Genomic DNA, 25,079 nt, shown 5'->3' with positions numbered 1-25,079 from the left:
CTTCAAATTCAGAGGGGTTTTTTTCTGTTTTTTACGTTTAATTTTTATCATATATTCGCTGTTTTTTGACATAAATTTTTGGTGTCAAAGGAAAAATGGAGGGTTTATCGAGGGCTTCTATCGGAACAAAAAAATAGGACATGGCGTTCCCCAAGCTCCAGGGAACGTGACGCCAGTGTCCCGAATACCTGGAAAACGTCCCCGCACCGATGAGATAAAGGTACCAGATGAGGTGTGGTGCTTCCATAGCGGTTCTGAGGCGAGAGCAAGCCTCGCCGACAGTTCATTGGGGACTGTGTTCCGGGTCAGCACGAAATAAACTCGTATTCGTGACTGTTCCTCCCGTCAAGCCTGTTCTTTTTATATACAAACTAACTTAACGAATTCGGTAAAAAAAATTGCAGTACCTACGTTAATGCGGTTTCCGCACGTGAGTTGTACGGCCAGGGAGACATAGTATAGGAGGCTGATCGTAACGCTCCGTCGATTAATTAACTAAAATATGTAAATTGTCTTAAATATTGAAGATAAATGAATGATTCTAATCAGAAACTTGCTGCGTGTCATCGAAAACCACAAAATTAGTGCATCTTAGAAAGACTTGGAGCAGGTGGAAAGCAAGCGCTAAAGTTTCCGATCGTGCAGCGGGAACGAGGCTACAGGCGCGATAAGACGCCCGCGCGGTTTTTCCGTCTCTTATCATTCGGGTTTTCTCACCCCAGCCTTTTGTGCCTGCTGCACGAGCGGGAACTTTAGCGCACTATACGGCACTTCCCGCACGCTCAGTCTCTCTCAAAATTACTGATGTAGTGGTTTTCGATGGGACTCAGCGAGTATAATTGCAACCATACGTCTATATTCACTAATTAAAAAAGTTAATTAAGAAATCTTAATTAATTCTTCAACTTATCGTAACAAGTACCCATCTATATGTCCCCGTGGCCATATAAATCACCCGCAGAAAAAAAAAAAAAAAGATTCATGTAACTCTCGCGACGGTTTTTATCTTTTTTTAACATTTATGTTTAGATTAGAAAGAAACTCCCCGTGTATTCAAGGTCAAGTTCCATACGAGATTTCCCGGTTTTCCCCAATTTTTATAAAACCTGCTATTGGCTATTTTTCGAGGTTTAGCGGTATTTACCAAAAAAAAAGGAAAAAAAACACACACCAAACACTAGCCAAGTTGAATTAACCTGAGACTGGAGTAGAGAGGAAACATCAAATGTAGAAGAGACAGGAAGTAGACGGAACGACGTCTCAAACTCAGCAGGTTAATTCAACGTGGTTAATGTTCACCAGCTCGCCTGCACTTTTACGATATTTTCTACGAAACGTTAGTAATAGCTCAGTATTCTCTTACATTCAATTAATTAATTATACCACAAAAAAAAAAATCTTTGATAGGCATTTGCAGCGATATTTTACTATAGAAACGATGATTCAAAACTGGAAAGATTAGACGTTCGTCTGCCGACAAGACGGGCGCCTTGAGAGAGAGCGCGACGCGATTGCGCACCTGCACGATTCGCCGGTGGGAACGGAAGAATCGATCTCGCGTCGGCGGCGTCTTTTGTGCCTTCCAACGCGTCACCGGAGTCTGGATCCCGCCACGACGAAGCTCCCGTTTCAACGGACTCGGCCGCGAACCGTCTCTCCGCCGGTTACCCACGCTCGGCGAAAAAAACAAAGCACCCTGTTCCGCAGTTCAGCCCGAGAGCACGGCCCGGTCTCTCTAGGTTTCGGATCGATGCAAACGGTTCGCATAATGCTGCAGTCACACAGCTAAATTCGACGACGTCATACGACAAAAGAAAGGCTTCAGATGCTGTATGATGCCTTCCTTGTATGACGATCATAGGCCACAGGATGTTATTATTATTAATATTATTTATGAAATAAACATGCTTCGAATATGCTTGAGGCACATCCGCTGATCATTCTGTCACCATGTCTGCGGCAAATACCGCGTCTTTTGTGTACGATGCACAGACCATACAGCTACCAAATATCTAGAACTTCTCTGCATAACTTACATTAAACTATATTCCTTCGCTGTGGAAGCTCAATCGAAACACCCCGCCGACTTCGTCCTTTCAATGAGGCAAGGTGATGGCCTGTCATTATCCGGCTGGATTCAACCGGCCAAGTTCAACCAGCCAGGTATAGCCAAGTCTAGCCAAGCTCCCCCTATAGGCGCTTTACACACGTGCCAAATTACAGCCGTTATTGCTGCCCTTCTCTTGTCTTACCGAGATGCCGAGCAGCTGAAACGGTAGTTGACGACCCTCTACAAAGGCCGATGCTTTAGGAAAGGGCACAGTTGAATCTAATATGGCAATAACCTGGCCTGCTATAGTAATCATGGAGTGAAATAAACGAAATAAGAGGGAACAAAAACTGAAGGTCAGTTATGGCGGCGTCCATGCACAGCTGCTGCAAAGCGTCTATACCCACACAGTTGCTTGGCTAAGCTCAAAGCTCACACTGCACGAGCCACTACCGGAATGCTTGTCGAGCCATTGATTGCCAGGAGCCCAAATTGAGTGTCGAAACTGTCGATCAATCAATCGATGAGTTTATTTTTCTCTCAAGGGGTACATACTCCTTGAAATGGTTTCTTGGCGCATAAGGCAATCCTGTCGCCTGACTGGGCACCAAGGTCTGTCCACTCTGTTTTGTAAAATTTTGTCCACGGGGGTCATCGCCACGGATTACACATTGTGACGCATTGTGTTACGGCACATATTTTCCTTACGAACCCTCCAAATGCTTTATCATAGCTTCATTCATACTCACATTTCGTACGGGTTATCCATTTATGGATTGACATATAAAACAACACTAAACCCATAGAAATCGCCCAGAACACGGCACTACGAGCAATGCTGTTTGTTAATAGGCGCGAAAGTGCTCAATTTGCGTAGCGCTTCCTCAACATTTTAACAGTTAATCAATGCCTCGATTATCGTGTAGCATTATTAACATAAAAGTTCATCAGCAATCAGATAATATGCTCTTCAATTAGTTTTACTCATCAAGATGTCATGTATCCTCTGCGTTCACATTCACAAGCGTCACTGTCTGTACCATGGATACGAACTAATTATGGTGCGTTCACCTTCATTTATATTGCTACTAAAACGTGGAACTCTCTACCACCCTGCCTAACTGCCATGTCATCATTCTATATCTTTAAACAAGCCATACGTGCCCAAATACTATCTGCATTATTCATCAACCACTTTTATGCCCCTCCCCCTCCCCTCCTCCCCTCCGATTCATTCTTCTCTCCTAGGCACACCTTTCACACAATCACACACACACAAACACACACTGATATTGTCCTTTTTTCTCGACTTTCTAGCTTTTCTTCTCTCTATTTTCACTTGGTTTAATATTTTGATTATGTAGATACCACAATTGTGTTTCGTTTTTTTATTTTTTTTTTTAATTTTATATATAATGGTGTTAACTTGATCGCTGACTAACCCTTTATTACCAAGGGGTCCCTTCAAGAGTTTTCTTTTGAAAACTTTGGGACCCCCGTCTGAATAAGTGTAATTATCTAACATCTTGTGTACAAATAAAAACACATTCTGACTTGACTTGACTTGACCGTCGTGCTACCTCATCAAGTCTTGCAAAGGAGAGACGGAAAGGCGCTCTTATACTTGGAACAACCCCGCGGCAAAGAAGCTTCTTGGTGAGTGGCGTTGCACTCCCATACACCTGGGTTCCACTATAGTGTCAGTAAAGCTCCTGTCGGGAGAGAAACATTCCAACTCCTTTCAACTCGATATCGTCAGTGAAGACGGATTCGCCCCGCAGACAGTGCAGAACACAAAAGCACGATTCCAGGTTCTCTACCAGCACCGTGGCCTTGAACTGTTGCCATCATTGAAGCGCCGGAAAAGGTCACTACGTTTAGTCGACGTCCCGCGGCTAAGCTGCGGAAAGCAAATCCAGCGAGGTCGAGCGTTCAATCGCTCGAGCTGACCTCTGCCCCCTCCCCTAATCTAATCCGAGCTGACCACCCTTCCTCAAATTTCGGAGCGATGATCGAGCTCGGCCTTCGACATGAGTAACCCATGCCACACACCCGCCCCTTTCGCCATGAACAAGCGGGGACACGCGGGCCCCGACGGCTTCGATAATCTGCTTCACATTATCGAGCCCACTGGCGTCATTATTCGCTGCAGCCAATCAAGAAGTGCCAAAAGCGCATCGTCACGACGCTTGTTTAGTGCGTCTGCAATCACCGGCCAATCCCAGACCGCGCCGTGATTCTGCATTTTTGTTTTTTGTTCCTCTGTACGTGATCGGTTGAGTTGGTGATGTCGCCGACCGGTAATAACGAAGTCAACGGGAATCAGAAATCGCTTCGCTATATCCGCTATTTCGTTATAAATAACTTCGGTTATAACGAAGTGCAAAAGGGACTGGGAAATCGTGATTGCTTCACTGTAGCCGCTATTTCGTTATGACCGACCTCGTTATAACCGGTTTCTACAGTATAGCAAACGCACAAAGACGACGATCGCGGTGACGACGTCTCTTTTGACGACGTCACGGAGGGATCAGCGTAATTGTTGATTTAAGGGTACATATATTATTTTCCTGTTTACAAACACAAACCGTCTGCCTGCCCCCCCCCCCCCCCCCCCCCCCCCCCCAAAAAAAAAAAAAAGGCTTCTTCCGGTCGATCCGTCTTCGGCAGGCTTTTTGAGCCTGCTATAGACATCAAATATTTCTGGAACGACGAAGTTCAACAGAAATAACTGTGGAACTTCGTTACACTGCGCAGCAGAAGGAACTAGCGAGGTCCTTCTGCTGCGCTATAAAACAGATAAAAGGGGGTCGGTCGCCTTGCGGAAGTATTAACGAATCTCCAACTCACCTCTCGCTAACCGGTCCTTCATAGCTATAATCACCCTGAGAATTTGCTCGTGAAGTATTTCGTGAATGTACGTCGCAACAAGCGGTGCTATGGCGGGTTTGTTTGTCCTCTCGATTGACTAGAAAACTGCTGACAGCGCCTCCCCCCCCCCCCCCCAAAAAAAAAAAAGAAGAAATGTTTTAACTTAAAAAGAAACTACGCAACGCTGAATGCTCAACCTCCACCCAAATGTAGGGCTAGCGGCGGTCCGGAGCAGATGCCAAAGTTTCAAATTTAACCGTCATCTCATTCAAAAGTTACATTTTCTGATCATTACAAGGGGGCAAAGGCGTCCCGTTCTGGGTACTTTTCGTCGTTCGATTCCGCGTATTTGTGGGATTTGTCGACCAACATTTTACCACTGAAAAATGTTCGAAAATCGTTTGTAACTTTTGATGAAGACGAGAATTCGCCCTTAAACTTTGGCATCCGGTTCGGGCCACTAGCGCTATATTTGGGGCAAATTCGAGAGTTCGACGATACGTAGTTTATATTTGCAATAAAACATTTAAAAAAACACCGATTTTCTTTTTTCTTTTTTTTCCGAGGGGGGTGAGCATTTTGGATATGATTTTACATATATTAAAGCACTAGTCCCACGTAACTTGCAGACGCTTAAGTAAACGAAAAAAAATTAACGAGCCATAGGTGACATGTTTGCAATGCCTGTTCAATTGTTCGCCTCTTTTGTGGAACGACGCCAGAAAAATCAAGATCAATGCACCGGGATGCCTGTGGACGACTCAGCCGATGCCCCCCGCACGCACGAACGCCTGCAGGCACCAAAGGCTAACGTGGAGACAAAGAGCGCCCAGAATCCGCCACCGATGTCAACGCCTCGCGCAAAAACATCGCGCGCGAACAACTTCCCCTTCACGTGTGCCGTCGGCCGCGTCAGCTCCAACTCCAAAGCGAGAAAATAGAAAGAAGAAAGAAAGAAAAAAAAAAGAGAAGACGAAAACTCGAGCCACCGCCAGGACGGATTCTGCCAAGGTAAACTGAGCTTAATACGAGTATGTAAGTACCGTTACCTGCTCACCCCTGGTAGTGCGGCACGTCACGTCACACCAAGGTCGCGGTCACCGTTCGTGCGATAGCAATCGAGCCAGCGGCTTTTGCTTTGTCCGGTGTTCCCGGAAGAAATGCCGGCCGGCTGGAACGCCAAGCTGCGTTCCTGAGCAGCTGCAGTAGTGGAATCGGGGAGTAGTGTTGCGACGCTTCACACCGGAATGTCACGTACCGATGCACTATATCCTACCGTTGGACGACGGCCAAGGAGACCGTCATCTCGTAGAGTTTGTCTGCTCCGCTTTACATCGTTATCTTCTTTCTTTTTTTGTGCCTCTCACCTAAGTACAGCAATAACTAGAACCACTAAATGAGCTGCGCTTAAGAGTATCGGCACTCCGTTCCCCGACATTGTTCTGGGCGCCGCCATTTTGGGGCTTGTGCAGAGCAGACGCAACTGCCGATTGTCCTGATTCAAAAGTGCGACTTCCTCAGCATTAGGTTCGGTGTTAGGAAGCTCGTGTAATATTGCTTTGCTTTGTCGCAAACTGTTTAAAACATTTGTGGAGGACGGAAAAGCGTTTCCTGTGATTTCAGATAAAGCTTCAGATAACTAGCCACCATAATTTTAAGCCACAATATGGCCAAGTGTCGTTACTCAATAACCTCTTATATGGTACAACGTGTGGTATATAGTACAACGTTTTATTTATTTTTTTTTATTGCAAAAATTGCGGATTTGTAAACTCGGCTTGAATGAAGCGCTATAGTGGTACGGACCGGATTCCAAGATTTCAGGACTAACCGTTATATTATTCGTAAGTTGATAATTGGTTTTCTGAAACTTTCAACGGGAAAATGGGGCCCGTTCCTGGTGGCTGAATCAAGAGACCTTTTGCCGAATTACCCAAGTATCAAAAGGAATGCCGGGAACGTATGTACGTACACGCGCTGCCGCGTGCTGGTGTCTTCACCTTTAACTGTTCGAAAGCAAAAATCTGAAACCAATGGCACTTCGCACGCGCGTTCCTCGGACGCTTTATTTTAATTCTTTACTTCGAATCATTTCCATGCGGAACGCAAGTTCGTCTGCATGCTTCTTGCACAAGGGTTGCGATGATGTCTGGACGCAACCGAGCTCTTATTGGCTGATTCAAAACAAATAGTGGGTAGACTTCAAGGCATCTAGCATTGAGGTCTACCCACTTACCTTCCAATCAGAGCTTGGCGTCGTCCTGACGTCACCGCAATCCTGGGCAAGAAACAGACGACTTGCTTTCCGCATAGGGAAGCCGAGCTCGCGCAGCGCGTGTACCTACGTTCCCAACATTCTCTCTGATGCTTGGGTAATTTAGCGAAAGGTCTATTCACCTCTGTGTAATCGTGTGCATCGTCGACCGCCGTTTTCCTCTTGAAAGTTTCGAAAAGACACTTCTAACTTTTGAATAACTGTTGTGAAACTTTCGGCATGCGACTGACCGCGAGCGCTACATCTCGTCAGAGAAAGAGCGTACGATGGATGATGCGTAGTTTATTTTGGCGGCAAAAAAAAAACAACAAAAAAACACTATACATTTTTTTTTTTTTTGGGCCGGGGGGGGGGGGGGGGGGGGGGCAGCATTTTGTACGTTTGAAGGGCTTGAACGCTCGTTCATACCTCTTCTCGGTAGGCCTTCGTCGTATTTAAAGGGTTTAAATACGATTAAGGCCTATGGAGAAACAGTCTAAGTAACCGGTACAGGCAGTACAGTCCAGTATGGACGTCTCGACCAAAGCGCGAGAACGCTGTCTGCCTTTGTCGATATTCTTAGCAAAAATAAAAAAGTTTAAGTTTTGATGTACGTGTACGTTGCTTATAATTTTTATTTAGGACTGTATCTATAGTAATACAATCTTGACATTTATATTTTGAGACTGAATTCGCTAATCTCACTGTCTATGATCACCGCTTATATCAGTTTTACCTTCGATCGTTCGAACAAAAGAGAAAATAGAAAGTCTACAAGCAGCTTTCAGTGGCATAATACAATAATAAAGCAGCACAGGTGGCGATGTAAGAACTCTGATCCCTAGCATTGGATTCATACAATTGGTAAAACTAAAGCAAAAAACTAGACTAACGCAAAACTTCGCCTCTATATATAGCGAATCCTCCAACAAATGAAACGTAAAATTACCAAAATTCTCGTCGCAAAAAAAGAAAAAGAAAAAAAAATTGCTGTTAACTGGGCATTATAGAAGTCCGGCAGTTCTCAAGTTATTGGCGCACAGTTGCAGCTCTAACTGAATAGGGAGAGAAGCTGAGGGAGAGGATGAGATATGAGAGCCAGCGGTGACGTCAGAGTGCCGAGTTCTGATTGGATGAATTAGGGGGTAGACACAAAGGCGAGGTGCCTTTGTATCCACCCACCGTCTCTTTCTCCTATCAGAGTCAGGAAGACCGTTGTCTGCTCTTCGGAGACTGCCTCGCGTTGGAACGCCGGACGCCGGCGTTCAAACGTGTTCGAACAATGAGTAGAGAGAAGATAAAAAAAAAAAGCTCGACTTTGCGTGTACCCACTATTCTTCCAATCAGAGCTCTGCGTTCTAATGTCCCTGCGCAGTCTGGTCTCCCCTCTCCCCTCCCCTCCCCTCCTCTCCCCCCCCCCCCCCCCCCTTTCTTTGCGTATTACATTGCTAAAGTAATTTGCCCGAATATTCGCCCTACTGCAATCATCTCAACGATGGTTGAGGTCCCGGCAAGTTATTCGTCTGATGAGCACGCAAACAAGCACTGCGTGGAAAATGAGTTAGGAAGAAGGGAACAGCCAAGGAGTTGAATTTTGTGTCAAGATTTGAAAATCGGATAAAAAAAAATGGTGTTCAGCAAACAAAAAAAAAAAAAAGGCACGGCTACAGATACAGTGGTCCACCAAGCATTGTTTATTTTATTTATTTACAGATACTACTGCCTTCTCAAGGAGGGCGTTGTAGGACGGGCTTCTAAACAATGACTGAAACGTACAATATGGGACAAGGCCAGTGCAACGAACATAGTAAAGAGCAGAAACCGTGAAACCGACAACCGAAATACTGCACAACAATGAAACGAAACAGTGAGCATCATTACACTTTGCCATGTACATTTTAGCATTTACGCTAGAAAGCGAACAAGACATTGAACGATGTTATATACACAAACGACCAACACAACTTAGTTCGAGATATATAGCTGCCAAACTATTTCAGGAGCAGTGCATTGAAAAATTGGCTAACAGACAGCAGTCACAACAAAATCAAAACAATAAGCAATAAGTAGCCTCGAGGTTATTTAAATAATGAAAAGAGCGAGGCTTTAAATGATTGAATGGAAGTCGTGTTTACGATGTCAAAAGGCAGCTCATTCCATTCAGTAATTGTTTTAGGAAAAAAAGAAAACTTGAAGCAGTCGGTATGGCATTGATAGTCTGTAAGTGATAAGGCATGGTAGCTACGTGTGCTTCTCGCAGATTTTAGAGTGACATAGCGTGACCTGTCTATTCTAAACCTATCGTTTATCAGTGTGTATAGGAAAGTGAGTCTGCTAATTTTCCTACGCGTTTGGAGGGGCTGGATACCGGCTATGCTGTATAGGGCACTCACAGAATCTAATATTGTGAGTTTAAAAAAAAAAAAAGCTACAGAGGTTCTTGAAAAGAAAAACGAGTTGGAGGTGAATTCTATAGTGTTTTTATCCCATGAATCTTAATATCACGTTCGTTTTTCCCGAAGATGTAACTAAACGCGAGACAAAACGAACATCCTCCGACCTCTCGTGTCGCTCGTGTGGACAGCGCGTGCAATTATGAGCTTGCCAGGTATATTCCCTCGCATTGACACCAGTCGTGACGTCCTTTTTCTGACATTATTTCTTTTTTAAGCACTCTCGTCCCCAGCCGCCTAATAGGGAGTATTCCCTGGCGGCCATAGCTGTGTGCGCGACTGCTGAGCGCGTGCAGATGGCGAGCTTCCGCAGTTCTTTCGTCGCGTGCATTCCGCATCATCAAGATTGCCGGTATTAGAAGTCTATTAACGTGAGCTCGTTCCGAGCATGCGCTGTAAATAGTGACCTCAAATATGGCGTCCTGTGAATACTCTCTAGGTATATCCGGTATGGGCGACGAAAAAATACTAAAACGTTCAACCTGAAAATGACAAAAAAATAGGGGGAAAAACGAGAAAGTGTGACGGTTACGCTCATATCCTAAATGCCTTCTATTGGCGTGGCAACGGCAAAACAACAATTTCGCCCATACTGGAAGCGACGACAATTCAAGATGGCGGCGCCCTTGTGAGAAAGGTCTATACATAGCTTTGATAGGCGTTGAAGATGCGCGAGAGCGGAGATTTCGAAAACTCTGTATATGACGTCACGCTCCCGAAAGAAGCGTGACTTGAACGGTACTAAAAAAAAATGTTCCCGGTAGCTTCCGTGAACCAAATTGAAAAAATAATAATCTCGATATTCATGATTTTGGAGGTCAAATAAAGACGATTCAAGTGTTTCTTTTCCTTAGATACGGGACCGCTTTAGTTTCCCTTTAGGAAATATACCCCCAGATGCGGAATCGCGAGATCCTGGAAGATGCGAAGGGAAAGGAGGAGGGGGAAAAAAAGGGGGGGGGAGGGGGGTGCTTGGCTGTATTTTTAAAAAATATGTATCGATCTCACCAGCTAATTTGGTTACGCCGCCGCTTCCGCAATGCATCGAGGGAACTGTAGTCTTTCCGTTCGCGCGACAACCTCGCTGGACCTCTGCGCGTGAAGTGCACGAGACTATATGAACTCAAGTTATTGCGGCGACACGCATGCGTAGAACGCCACGCGAGATCGGTCTATTGCAATCTCAGCGACCCGACTGCAAGTGCCCCATGGGCACCAGCACGCATAGCTTGACCGTGGCGGGCATGACATTTGGAGGCGTCCAGACGTCCTGCTTAGATTCGTCTCTTATGGCCGAGTGAGCGACAAAACAGAAAGAACCGACAAGCCTCGTGCACGTGCATCATGCACGCGAAGGTACTCTTGGCAGTGTACCCATCAAGTGAGCACGAGCGATCGCAAGCCTGCCAAAGATAGCTTCGCGTGCTTGCTGTACTAACCCGACGCCTGTCGGTTGTTTGTTTTGTCGCTCTAGTGGGACTCGGCCATTATAAAGCAAAACAAAACCCCCTAAGCTGATAGTGTAGTTTGAGCTACCAGCTGGCCGGACAAATCAACCGCCTCACTTTCGCCATCTGAGCCCATTCTCTGCGTGGGCGGGAGCGTGATCACATGACGAAGGATAGACGTGTGATTGGTCCAAGGAGCACGTAGCTTCCATCGCAATGTCAGTTTAGAGGGCGGATAGTCATTCCGAACACGGCGTAAGTGCCGGATTCGGAAGTGTTGTTTGTCGCTTGTAGATTTAATTGGTAGATTAGGCTCCTAGCAAGTTGTGCGAATTTGCCAACGGCACTTCCCAACAACGCGAAAGATAACAATATCATCCGCGTTTTTGTATACCGCGCCGGCCTTGCGCCTGCTGCACGCGTCGCCATTTCAGCGCATCGCCGCGCTTATCACGTACGTGCTTTACGTCGTCCTAAAAAATCACGGATTCAGGGGCTTTCTTTTCATGTTTTTCAATTATTAAAAAGTGAATTAACGTTTTTAGGTAATTATTTCGCTAATTGATATGTTCCTTGCAATTCCTGACGTCCACCGTGGTTGGCAGTTTGTTCTCAAAAATATGCTTTTTCTTTCCTCTCAAACATCGACGCAGAAACACTCGAAATATACGATACATTCCACCAACTTCAGGTCTCGCCATCAATGGATTCAGAAGGGACGACTGCAGCCAAAGGTCTTCATTGGCTGCGGGATATGGCGAGGAAATAGAACTAGGCCGGGAGAGCAAGTCGTCTGCTTGTTGCGCAGGAATTGCGGTGACGTCAGAACGACACCGAGCTCCGATTGGTTTCCATTGGAAGGATAGTGGGTAGACCCCGACGTAGCTAGCATTCAGGCCTACCTTCTATCACAGCCAATCAGAACTCGGCGTCGTTCTGACGTCACCACAACCCCTGCGAACGAAGCAGACGGACTTGCGCCCCGCATAGGAGGGTCTATGTCTAGCTTAATTTCCACAGAGCTCGGTGTTCACCCGACACAAGGCCTGCAGGCTGGATTTTGGTGCTCGATCACTTATTGAACAGGAGCCACAGCCGAACGCTGACGTGGCGTTTGACTACGTCAGTCGAGCATTGCGTCAGATACAGAAACAAACAAGTCACGTTGTTGTCCCCAGGGATTAAGTTCTGAACTTAGCCGCAAGGGGCACGACGGCTAAATCTCCTCCTCATATATAGATTTAGCGCCGAGCGCCCAAATGGTGTCACTTCTACTTGACGTCACATATGATTTTGGTACTTAGAGAAACTAAGTAGTGAGTAGTACTTAAAAAAAACACAAGAAAATAAAAAAATTGTTTTTTTCTTCTTAAACAGTTTGGTTGGGAAACGCGTGTCACAAAATAAATTTTACGCATTTTTTTTTTTTTTAGAGCGATATTGACGGCGAGGGATTTATTTCAAATTCTGCGCGCAAAATCTATGACCTCACAAAATGGTCATTCGCTCAACCAGATGGTCATTCGGTCAAAGTAAAAGCGAAGCCGATCCACCTCTCCTCCCCGCGCCCGAAATGCCGAGAGATAAAGCAAGTGGAAAGGAGGTGACTACCGACTAAATCGCGTCTCGCGCCGTCAATATTGCTCTAAAATTATTCTTTTTCGTGTGAAATTAATTTTTTGACACGCGTGTCCCAACTAGACTGTTTCATAAAGACATTTTTTTTTTCTTTTCAGGTGCCCTTTAATAGGAACGAAAACAATCGTAAACAGGAGAGTTCATTCTCACCTATCAACCACAAAGACAGGATCGGTCGAGACTGATGACGCAGAGCACATTCAATGACTTTGAACAAGGCGAAGTTTTGCCGCCTGCTGAGAGTCGGCCACGGGATTATGATATCGGCATCTTGCTGACCAACAGATAGTATAAAACGGCATGATGCTGCGTCTCTTGATGAAACGAAACGGTAAATTTTACCGTAACAGAAAATAAGATTACCTGTTGTTAGATATAACATGTCCGCGTTGGTGGCGGTTATACAACGACTGCTGCGTCATCAGTTCAATGTATTTGAGAACAAGCCCATTCGGCAGTAAACATTTGGCATAAGCCAATCTGAACACACCCCCTGCACTGTTTCGTAAACGTTCTGGTCGAACGAATCCCAACGTTGGACAACTTTCCAAACGCCACAATCCAGCCCAGCTATGGAGAGATGCAATCTACCGTGAAGAAATAAAAAAACGTAAACATAAGTAAGTGCAACTCCGACTCCGTTGAGGCAACGTAGGTCACTTTGACGAAGAAAAAAAAAACCGGACCCATGCCAAAATCAAAAAGAAGCCCCCTCGCCTTCCCAACCGAAAAACACGGAGCAGGCAGCAAAGGGGCAAAGCAGAAATGTTCTCGAGGATGTGTCACTGACCGAGTGGCAACGGCGTTCAATCTGCGCATGCGCCATTGCCCCCTCTCGGCAAGATGCGTGTGTACCTGCGCAATGTTGTGTTGTTGATGTCTCATCCTCCACCTCCACCAAAACCACCAGCGTCGGGACCATTAGGAAGGAAAGGCCTGCAGCTTCCTTCCCCCCCATCGGCGGCGGGGACCCCTCTCGGGCTCTTCAAAGGGAGGAAAAACAAGTTGCCCTTCGTGGATGCCGAGGGGGGGCAAGTGCGCGGTGCCCTCTCCCGCTCAGGGGGGCCCCGAATCCTCCTCTCCCGTGACGTCAGCAGCCGCTGTCGCTTTCGCTCACCTTGCTAGCCGACTCCAGTAGCCCACTTTCGCAGAGACCAGTCGGACGTGCTGGGTTCCGGCCGTGTGTCGCACGCTCCCGGAGTTCCTTCGCCCCCTTTCCGTCCCGTGGGCCAGTCGGGTCCCGATCCTGGCCGGCGGCCGCCGTCCCTCCGGATTACGGTTCGCCCGTCCCTTCTCGTTGACCTGGATTAACCGGCGGACCGCAGCATGCCCAAGGCTTTCCTGGTGCGCAAGTCCCGGAGCCACTGGAGGCCCGCGACTTCTGCGACTTCTGCGGCTTCCGAGGCTGTCACCCCGCCGCCCAGCCCAGAACAGGCGCCGCAGAGTCTCGTGGTGCAGCGGTGTCCACCGGCTTCCTTCCAGGGAAATCTTATCATCGGTGAGCCAGTGCCTTCCTCCGTCCTCGGCCCGGGTGCGCGAACTGCTGCCAACGGTACCGCACCGATAGCGATCTCGGCAGTTGTACCGAGTCGTTGTATGAAGCAGGGATGATTGCTTTACAATGGCAATGTCCTAAGCAATTTCTGCAGATGTCGTTGCATGATGCAGGCATGACGATGTCTCGTCTATGGTACTACTGACCTAACCAATTTCCGCAGGAGTTGTTGCACGATGCACGGATGATGATGATGGTGCGTCGTCAACGGTACTGTTCTAAAATATATCTTAAAGGTACATGTTCCGACTTTTCTTGTCAAAACCATTCGATGACGAAACTTTTCTTTTAATTTAAGAGAAGCTTATTTGTTGTCGGACGGTAGTACCAGCAGACGTCAGCCTTGCACACTAATCCGATGCATCTGCAATCACTCGAGCAGACTCAGCGCGCACCCTCTTCTTCAAGAGGCGTATAAGCCATTGGAAAACGCATTTCCGCCTCAAGGTGCGTTGTTGTCTTGGCGCCGCGGAACCCAAATCTGGCATTGCCCCGTTTCCCCTTGTGGTACCGTCGTAGATCTGTCACCACTCCCGCCCTCTCCCCTCGTTAAAGACTCCCCAAAATTTCATCGCGGTTCGACAAAATTCCGCGGATCGGCCGCCACCGGGCCGACAATGGAAGGACCTTGAGGACCGCCGCATTTTTCCTTGAACTGGGAAGAAAGTCGCGAGGAGTGCCCTTGCCCTTGGTGCCGCTGACGCGCACCGGAAAAAGAACGCCTTGTAAACACGTGTCGCAATCCTCGCTGGAGCAGCTTCTTGTCTGGTTTCTGTGGATCGCTTCGGGTGTCCATGTCGCCCCCGGAGTCGCTATCCACGAAGGGCCCGCGTGTCGCATCGCACTTATCTCTCATTGGATAGCTTCTCCGACGCATGTCCACGGCCGGGCGCGCTATCGTCCGCTTCTTCTAACGGTTCTTGGGCGCATCTGGCGTTCCTCGCAAGATTCGCGCGGACATCTGCTGTTCCTCGCGAGACGTTCTATCGTCCGTTGCAGCAGAGGCCCGTGGAAGACGCTCGGACCGTTACGCGACCCCTCCCCTCTTTTGCAACCGCCAGCCCGCTTGCCAGCGGTTGTTCCGTTCCTCGAGGCCAACTTGCATCTCAATGAGTTCTAGCAGACGGGATCTGTATCGGATGTGGCCTGGGCGGGTGGTCAATGCGGTAAAGGGGGGCACGCGACGTCGTTGTCGGGAATGATCTGCTCCTTGAGCGTCGATGAAAACCGTTTTTACTCCCTTTCCCTCGAACCGTCGGGTAAAAGACTACGGGCCCGTCCTCCTTTGCGACAACGGAAGAAGGACGTGCAACAGACGAAGCTCGCCCGCAGTTAGGTTGCAATGTTGTAGCGTCTTTCTCAAGATGGTAGTTGCTCCACCACCCATTAATTGGGGCGGCTCCGCAACAGTCTAGATGTTGGAACGCCATACACCAGCTACGGTGTTCCCCTACGGTGTTCCTAGAACACCCTTAGGGTGATAGCTTTCTTACCGGCTGAAAAACACCCAGAAGGGTGCAAAATTATTGGTGCAGAGTATACCTTTCTCATGCACGGTTGCAGTGATTCGCATCAAAAGAGATAAGCACGGGTTTCTAGTCAAGCATTTTGGTTTATTGGGGAGTTTTAGTAGATCGTTCTTATGACTTCGATAACGATTCTCCGCCTGCGTCTTTGTGCATGCATCGTTATCAGGTATCAGAACGATCTACTAAAACTCTTTGCTAAAGCCGCAGCGATACTGATTACCTTCGAAGCAAGAAAGTTGTGATAGTGTTTTTGTGACTTTTTTTTTTTTTTTTATTTAGCTACGTAAGATGTCCGGGGTAAGTTTCTTGACCGCAGATATAATCTGCCGCGATCATTACCATCATCGATAACACTAGACATATGAACCCGCTAATCCCGGAGTTGGACGCCGTTCCGGCTTTGGCGAGAGAGATCGGGACCGGCGCGCGCGGGTACGTCACTCCGTTAAAACAGCGAAAGGGAACGTCTGTTGTACAGGTCTGCTAAAATTGCGCGTCCATCTCCGCCGCCGCCGTTGAAACCGGTTGCTGGCGCAACGGCGGCCTTAGCCAGAGGAAGGTGAAAGTGTTGCCGTTCATTGCCAAGGCCGGCGCGGGACGCGTCCCCCCCTCGCCGGCCGTTCATTCGGGACGGGTTCCGATCGAGCCCCTCGCCGCCGCTCTCTGATGCATTCCGGCGAAGGGAGAGGAAACCTGTCCGTATTGAAGCGGCAGGTTGCTCCGCTGCCAGAGTTTCCGTTACTTTGTTTTTGTGTCGGTACTGGACGCGCTGACGTGAGACGTCCACATAATGAGCCCCTTCGACGCGGCTGTTCTTGTATCTCTTGTTGTCGTGCGCGTGCTTCAATCGACACATGAAAAAAAATTTCATAAAACAAAAAAAAAAGATTATCAATAAAAATAAAAAAGTCCATCAAGATTAGGCTAGGTGGCGCAAGCTACCGCCCGTTACAAACGGTATAGCCATTAACTTCCATCCATCCATTCAACACCGATGGTCGTCATTTCTTGCGCACGAAGCGTTTGATTGGACCCCAGTTCTCGCCGAACGCTGACGCACTCGAATAGTTGGTGTAGCGGCTACAAGGTGACGCGCACTTCTGAAAATGGTCTGAAACCACCCTTGCACCACTTTTCACCCAGGCGAAAAATTTTGAGTCGCTGGACTGTTGACACGTGCGCAGTTTCGGATATTCCGCAAAAGAGCACTTCTGCACATGCTTGCTTACTAAAAGCGTGGTGTTTCTTGTCTGTTCGGTTTTCCGTCCAGTAGACGTTTTGCTCGTCTCATCTCACGGTGTTACCGTTCAAAGACTACGCATGCCTCGTTTTCCTGTTTTACATGTTAACACTGAATAAACACCTTCTAGCTTTCAAATATTTATAGTCTGGAAGTTTTGATTTTCTTTTCCTCTGCAGCTTCTAGACCACGTTGCGCTTTTTATCGACCATTGACACGTTTTAAAGCCTCCCTACTTCAGCACTCCCCCAGATTCTTTATCTGGACTCAGTTTAGATATGGCAGTTTTAACCTTGTGGTGACATATATATATATATATTGTTCCCTTATTGCCTCGTGGTCATGTGTACCGCAGCCTAAAAGTGCTCACGAACGTCGGTCTTACAATTTTTCAATTTCCTGGGAGGAAATAGGGAAGGGAGAGAGAGAGAGAGCGACACTGTCGTCGTTCCTATCATTCTTCAGAAACGTTACTCATAGGCAAACTCGAACCGTTGCTCACATTCTGGTTTGCACTATCTGTGGGGCCGGTTTCCTCGAAAAGCGGAGTGGGCGGTTTATTTGTTGATCATCCCCAGCTGGTTCTGTATCGGACTCCCCCAAGGTCTTCTCAATTACTCTAGACAGCGCCTCACGCCAGTTCCGCTGCGGATCCGGTCTGTCTGGAGTGGTCAGGCATCCTATCTTTATTGAGTAAACTTGTATGCGCATACACTAAGGATGAATACGGAGTGGACAAGGCTTGTCCTTGTCCACTCCCTCGTGTCCGTCCTCTGTGTTTGCGCATGCAAGTTCACTCGGTACCATGAAGCAACTAGCCCAACAACACGTCTTGCTAAACTACATCTTTAGTCTGGCCGGCTTCCTGTACAGTCAGTTGATAATACTGTAAGCTCTCCTCTCCAACGTTTCACTTTACGATGAACCGCAACGGAGGCTACGAGCTTGTGGACCCAATCCATTGCTCGGAGCGTGTCACGTTACTTCGCGCTCCCTGCTCCGCTCAACCGGAAGGACACGTGACATCTTCCGAGCTAGGGATTGGCTCCGGTGGCTCCTAGTGTTCGTTGCGGTCCATCGTTAGGTGCATGTGCATCGGAGTACAGTTGGTGTCCCGCGTGCACAGTCTTTGCCATGTTGGACATCTCAGTGGCCGACTATAATCAACAAGTGGGAGATCCCGCCTGCTTTCTTTGAACTAGGTTTTGGCGAACTTACACTGGCTCTGATAAATATACTTGGCTGACTTCAAGCTAGCTTGTTCTGGTTCTTTACAAAATTGGTATAAATCCAAAAATACGACTAGTATTCTCTCGCTGGCAGATCCCAATTAAACGAACTGCAGAGGTGCGTCATATGGGCAGCATTGAGCTTACGCCTGACGTGCAGTGACCTTGATTTCCGTTTTACAGCGATCGAAATTTCCTTTTTTGTTTTTAACTAACTAATAGACATGTGGAGAAAAAAAAATACGAGATCAAATAAAGAAAGTTCTCTTTTTACACTAGCTCGTTCAAGGTCGTATTGCAGCCGCGAGCAAGGCATACAATCTTTGTCTCTTCGCGTGGAAAATCGAGGACGAACGCAAATCAGCTTCGGGGATCGCAGAAGACCTCTCACCCCAAGCGACCGAGCCTTTCTCGCCAAAAGCCAAATGTCCCTCAATGGGATCACTGGCGAGAAAGTGGTCCCGATACAATCTCCCCTTTCTCGCGAGGCCATAGAAGGCCACCCTGGGCGCCCGTAACTTGCTGACCCAAAGCGCGCAGATGTCCGACTCGGCGGTCAGCCCCTACACTCCACCAGGAAGCAATTTCCAGTCAGTCCAGCTGCCCCGTAGTAGTGGTCAAGGAAGGGCTAGGCGCTTCCCTGATTGCCCTCGTCCTGCCCACAGCTGCCCCGAGCTTGCTGGCAGCGGTTCGCGGAAGCCGAAAGCTTCTTCCAGGTGGAAGGGGGTGCCCCGGGGGCAAGTGTGCCCTTACCCTAGCCGTGCAAGGACGCCGAGATGGGGTGCTCTGCTTGTTTCCTCGTGCCTAGAGTGTACATCGCTTCTTTTGGGCAGTTTTGCTGCTATGGGACAGGCCGTTAGTAGGGCTTTGGGCCGCCGAAGGTCGCCGCGCCATTAGTTCTTGGAACCGTAAAGTCTTCTTCAAGGCCAGGCGAGGCTGAGCACTGCCCCAGTAAACAAGGCGCCGTCTGGATTTTGTGGCTGCGGATCATTTAAGGCTGTGAGAGTACCTCGGCAGTTCAAACTGCTAGGGCCTAAGGGGGATTGAGAATTGATCAAAATATTAGAGTTGTCCTTTTCATGAGGTGAGGGTTGTCAAAGCTTTCGTAATTGCGTCTTCTTCGGGATACTACCCTTTTGTTAGAACAGCTTCCCTCTAATCCGCCTTTACTTTTCATGTATCGACTTGACTAGTCAAAGAGACAAAACATTCAGTAGCGAGAGTTCAGTTGCCCCAAGCGAATTGTCTTCGGGCAAAACACCTTTTCGTCTCAAGGCCAAACATTCGTCAGCACGGGGTGAAAGAAACACAGTTCGGGGTCAAATACTTTTTCTTAGCTTAACAGTCTAGTTCCCTTTCACAAATTTCTAAATCTCAGCTGAGTACTTTTCTGTTTCACTTTTCTCACGTGTCGCGAAACTTTCCCGATTCCGCAACCGAGCCAACAACTCGAGATGAATGGCAAGCACCTTGCTTTCTTCCTTTCCCATGCCACTTGCTCATTCAGGCTGCAAAGACATCGCGCCCCAACAGCCCCCCTACTGGTCGGTCGGTAACCACGTGGAACGGGCCGTGGCATTCTCGGGGACGTTAACGGTTTTCCCAGCCCCTCCTTTGGTTTCGTTGTTCGTTTACAGTCAACTCCGCTTGGTGTCACGCCGCTTACAGTTGCATCTTAGCTGGTCGCTCTTCGGAACGGGCCCAGTTACTAAAACCGGAGTCCATAGTCCCGTACCAGCGGCCCTGCGGAGGCTCGTCATTTCCGGAGTGTTCGCATTCCCCTCTCTCTGGTTTGTTGGTCCGGTGGTGTTCTGAGAACGGTCCAGGAGCCGAGACGTCGAAGAAGTTTCCTGCGTGAAATGCCTTTTTTTTTTTCACCCCCCTTGCACAGGTTGGCAAAGCGTGGAACGGTCTGGCTGAAGGGGAAACGAGTGCCGTGCCCTTCCTCAATTCTCTCAGTCTTTTGTTGATAGATTAAAAGGAATCGGTCGCCTTGACTCTTCCATTTTGGCCCCTCCTGCTGCTCTGAGTCTGTACAAAAGTTTCAGTCGTACAAACAGTTACGACGTTAAACTATCTTAAAAAAAAACATTTGTGCGACATTGGGGTATTGTCAAACTATCCTAGGTACTCAACCGTCGATTTTCGGTGTCGGGTATCGGGCGACTTTTGGTGTTAAAGGGGTTGTCTGACCGTGCACTTACTTTCCTACGCCGTCTTTGTCAAAAAAATCGGTCCTGCATTTTTCTCACGCATGTCCTTATCACGAAAGGCCACGGATAGTGGAGCGGGAATGTGGTCTTGGGAATTAAAGTTAGGATGTCCCCCAGGTTTCTTCAACAATCAAATGACCCGGACCACACCTGTTAACTCGGAAAAGTCTGCGGAACGCTGCTTTTCCACAACCAATTGAATAATATGTTAACTTCGCTCTTGCACGCGTTATCCATTTCCTCGGGAAAGGAAACTCTGCACTCTACTTAGAGGCAACGCCGGATGTCATTGTACATAAGATTGTACTCTAAGCACTGCACGTAAGCAGCACACTTTACAATACATTGGCACCTCTAATCACCATGTTTGTTGTTCTCTTCCTACAGACTTGGGCTCCCCAGCGTCAAGCGTTGATCAACGAGTCAGCCCGGTGACCAGTCAGCGAGGCAGCCCACCCGTCTCCCCTCCCACGCCACCGTCCTCGAGCGAGGGCGACAAGGGCTTTCGGCAGAGCTCCGATGAACCCTACCTATCCTCCGAGGACTCATCATCCGAGGTCTCGTCCACCTCCGTCCTCACGGCAGTCTACCGATATATGGTCTCAAGACCCGAGCGATCCCACGAGCCACCGCCACCGGCGCTATGTCCGCGTCGGGTACCGGTCATCCAGTCGCCGATATCCCGATTCCCGACGAGGCTGCCGGCGCCCCTCGACGTTCCCCTGGACGCCCGAACGACCATTCCATCGCCCGAACCCTTGTCCCGAACTGTTCCGGAGCCTTCGCCGAGGCCGCATGACCTCGTGGTCAGGTCCGAAGACAAGATGTCCGATGACGACGGTGAAGGTCCGGCGCCACTGCCCATGCGGCTCAGTCTTCTTCAACAGAGGCTGGGCATCGCAGAGAATTCGCCGCTGGAGTTCGTCAATGGCGGCCATGGCATCAAGAACCCGCTGCTGCAGAAGAGTCGGCGGAGCCAGTCTCTGGAACTGCATGACTCCGAGAGCAATCAGAGCGTGGCTTCGATGGAACCCGCGAGTCCTCAGCGACCAGCTCCGCCCCTGCCGCCGGTCCAACTGCAACCCCAGTCACCGCCACCCCAATCCCAGGCACAACAGGACAGGTGCGTTGCACTCGGCTCACTTGGTTCCAACTATTATCCATGGGAAAACACTTTTCATGCCAGTCTATACTAAAAAGAAAGCTAGCTGCCCGTATTTGTCAATGCGGCGAATGTGGAATTACGTAGTAGTGTAGTTTCATTGCAGTGTCACCACGACTAAATAAACTGGACTTAAGCTCTCATAAGAGCACTTTGTTAAGAAAGTTGCTACAGCATTGTCAAATCTAATCACTCTCCTTGCTTGGTCTTCTATCCAAACAGGTTGTCCTGTAAGGTGTGCGGCAAGTGCTTCGGTCTTCAAAGGCTCCTGAACCGACATATGAAGTGTCACAGCGACGTGAAACGCTACTTGTGCACCTTCTGTGGGAAAGGCTTCAACGACACCTTTGACCTTAAGCGGCACACTCGCACGCATACAGGTGAGATTCTCAGATGTCAATGACCCATCACCGATGTCTCTATTCGTCGCTGTGTGGTCCCTTACTCATTCGCGAGTTTTGAAACAAAGCAGCACCCTTGCACCAGCGTGGGGCGCTTAAGCTGCAGTCCCGCTGCTCACACATGATACAAAAGACATGGCGTTCGCCGCAGACATGATGACAAAAGTATCTGCGGACATGCCTCATGCATTTTAAATGCATGTTGGCTTCATACATGTCTTCAGACCGTCTTTTGTATGATTAACTAGCAGTGTGACCACGGCTCAAGGTCTCTAGCCCGTTTTCACTCTGCGCATTCCGGAATCTCGCTGCTTCCAACGCTCACGCATTGTCCCCTCCTCTTGCAGGTGTGCGGCCCTACAAATGCGTGATGTGTGACAAGTCGTTCACACAGCGCTGCTCCTTGGAGTCGCACACGCTCAAGGTTCACGGCATCCAGCACCAGTACGCGTACAAGGAGCGCCGTGCCAAGGTCTACGTCTGCGAAGAGTGCGGCCACACGACCAACGAGCCAGAAGTGCACTACATGCACCTCCAGGACCGTCATCCGTACAGTCCAGCCCTGCTCAAGTTCTACGACAAGAGGCACTTCAAGTTCAACGAAGGAAGCTTCCCAGTCGGCCTGCTACGCGTGCATTCCTGAACACAAAAACCTTCCGGGACGTCGTGCATGCCACGCCGCTCTTTGTCTGTGATACCCCCCTTCCCGAAACGTCTTCCACTTGTACATAAGGGTCCCTCGGGTGGCCGCCTCGTTAACTTATGTTTCTCGCATTCCTCACGTTCACGCTTAGACGGCCGCCACGTGTCCGGCCTCGCTCTCGAGCCTCCGAAAGATGCTCCGCAAGAACGCCCTCTCCGGATTTTCCTCACAACCCGCACCTTGGTCTGACCGATCCCACTGAGTACAAAATGGGACCATCGCAGCAACTCTTTTAAGTCGCAGCATCTCCTTTAAGTACAAAAATGAAACGGAATCGCGGTGTGGTGTCGAGGGCCCTTGCGGAGTGACGGAAGTAAGGTGCGCAGCCCGTGGCTTTGATCTCTTCTTTGTTTTCATCCCCTTGCAGTCACAGGGAGGACCATCGTTGATTCTCATGTCTGCCTTACACGTTCAATAAATGCTGCAAGGTTTCCTTCATACCAAGAAACTCCGTCTTGGTCCGATTTGTTGTCTTCTCACTCGGACACAGCGACAGCGGTATTCGTGATTTGACAAATGGTTCGGCTTCAATAGCAAAAAACTGTACTGAACACTACTAAGCTAGAAACACATTGAAAACATATATCGCTTTGTTTCTAAACGTTACTGTGTTGCCGTTTTCTTTTTAATTCTGCAACTATACTGAGCTGCCGCACTAGCATGCAATCCTCCCTTGGAGTATATCGATTGCAGGACTTGTGAATTCCTATGGCATTGCCTACATTCATACGTTTCCATAACTTAATCTCAGAATTAAACGCCTCAAGGCTAAAACGCATGTGCGTAAAATATAAACAAAAAAAAAATTTTTTCACATGCGGAAATAGTTTTGCACTATATTCGAGAAACGAGTGTACTTATCGCGCCCAAACCGCAAATGCGATCTCGTTAAAAGCACATACGTATATTGCGACTTCCAAACCGCGAATAACACCATGTAATTTAATTTCGCAAAAAAAAAAAAAAAAAAATAAGGACCTGTAATTTTTTTTTATATTCCGGTTTGAGTGCGTTTCTCGAACCGTTTTCCGCACATGGGTTTCATCCTGAGGCTATTTTAGATCATTGGTGGAAAGATGATGGGCAGTAAACCATAACCATTGAAAAGCTACGTAATATTCAATACAATTTTTTTGTCCAGCGTTTTTCTTTTAGACGTGAGCTCCTAGTTTATCACAAAGGCGCAACTTCCAGCATGAGCGAAAACACCGTATTGTTCTTGGAAATGCCACAGAAAATTGTGCACATTTTAGGCGTCATTGTTATTCGTTCTTGTCTTTTTCCTTTCTCTCTCTGTCTCCCTCTCGATATATATACACACACACATATATATAAGTGTACAATTTTCTGTGGCATTTCCAAGAACCATACGGTGTTTTCGCTCATGCTGTAAGTTGCGCCGTTTAAGATGGCGACGGCCACTTTGAAAGGGAGTAAATGGTGAGCTCGCGCTGCCATTTCTAACAACGGAGAGCTTTAGTAGACCGTACGTTGCGGATTGCAAGCCTAGCGGGCGCGTGCTCAATCTGTTCTTCAAAGTGACGGCAACGCAAAACTCTAGCGTACGGTCTACCCATACGTCACATGAAAGACTCGGCCAACACTGTAGTATGCAACGCCCCCCAAAAGGATCCGCTATAAAAAAAAAAAAGGAACGTTAGCAGAAAACCGCTCATTGTAAACAGCGGGTACGGCGGCAACAAGGAGGCACCTTCGAGTTACCACAAGTTCGCCGTCAACGGCCGGATAGACACCGCAGCAACGGCCGCGGGCACGATGTGCACGTGCAGCCAGGTGCGCGTAGGGGCACGCGCCCCACGCGCACAAAGCGTGGCACCCCGATGAGCCCTTCCGGGGCTTTCCTCGCACCACGTGCCCCGTACACACAACGTCGCCGAGCAGCAGACCACGCTGGAAGAGAGAGTCTACATTCAGAGATGGTCTATAGCAGAAGCGACGTCGTGGCACCTGGGTCCAGCCGTTTTGTAACGGACAATCGGGTGAATCCCAGGCTGTAACCGAGTGCGTACGAGAAAATATGGGGAAAAAATGAACTTTCTCGATAGTATTCCGTAAAGCCGCATTGCTAAGACATCATTCGAACGACATGGTTGTTCGCTGCGGGTACGATGGTATAATTATCTGCAGAAACACCTGAAGCACGTTCGCTTCATACACACGTGTGTATGTATGTCTGCAGAGAGCTTTTGTATGACCAAAGTGACAGGACCGGCATACAAGTAAGAAACACGTCCCGGACGGTGTTCGGCATTTTGTCTTTTGTTCGATGTGCGACCAGTGCCAACGCGGCCTAAAATGGTAACTCCAGTTAA

General features: G+C 48.3%; 1 protein-coding gene across 1 annotated transcript; it reads left to right on the top strand.

The window, feature by feature from the left end:
• Window positions 1-13,954: 13,954 nt before the first annotated feature.
• Window positions 13,955-23,189, top strand: LOC8042991 (transcriptional regulator ovo). The gene is made up of 4 exons (XM_029980279.4): window positions 13,955-14,212; window positions 20,868-21,603; window positions 21,865-22,022; window positions 22,391-23,189. The coding sequence occupies exons 1-4, from the start codon at window positions 14,041-14,043 to the stop codon at window positions 22,684-22,686; spliced, it is 1,362 nt and encodes a 453-aa protein (XP_029836139.2). The 5' UTR covers window positions 13,955-14,040; the 3' UTR covers window positions 22,687-23,189.
• Window positions 23,190-25,079: the final 1,890 nt, after the last annotated feature.

This window comes from Ixodes scapularis, unplaced genomic scaffold (genome assembly GCF_016920785.2).
Source record: "Ixodes scapularis isolate PalLabHiFi unplaced genomic scaffold, ASM1692078v2 PGA_scaffold13__105_contigs__length_92229423, whole genome shotgun sequence".
NCBI classification, from domain to species: domain Eukaryota; kingdom Metazoa; phylum Arthropoda; class Arachnida; order Ixodida; family Ixodidae; genus Ixodes; species Ixodes scapularis.
The sequence above is the reverse complement of the archived record's forward strand: the minus strand, read 5'-3'. Positions and strand labels throughout refer to the sequence as shown.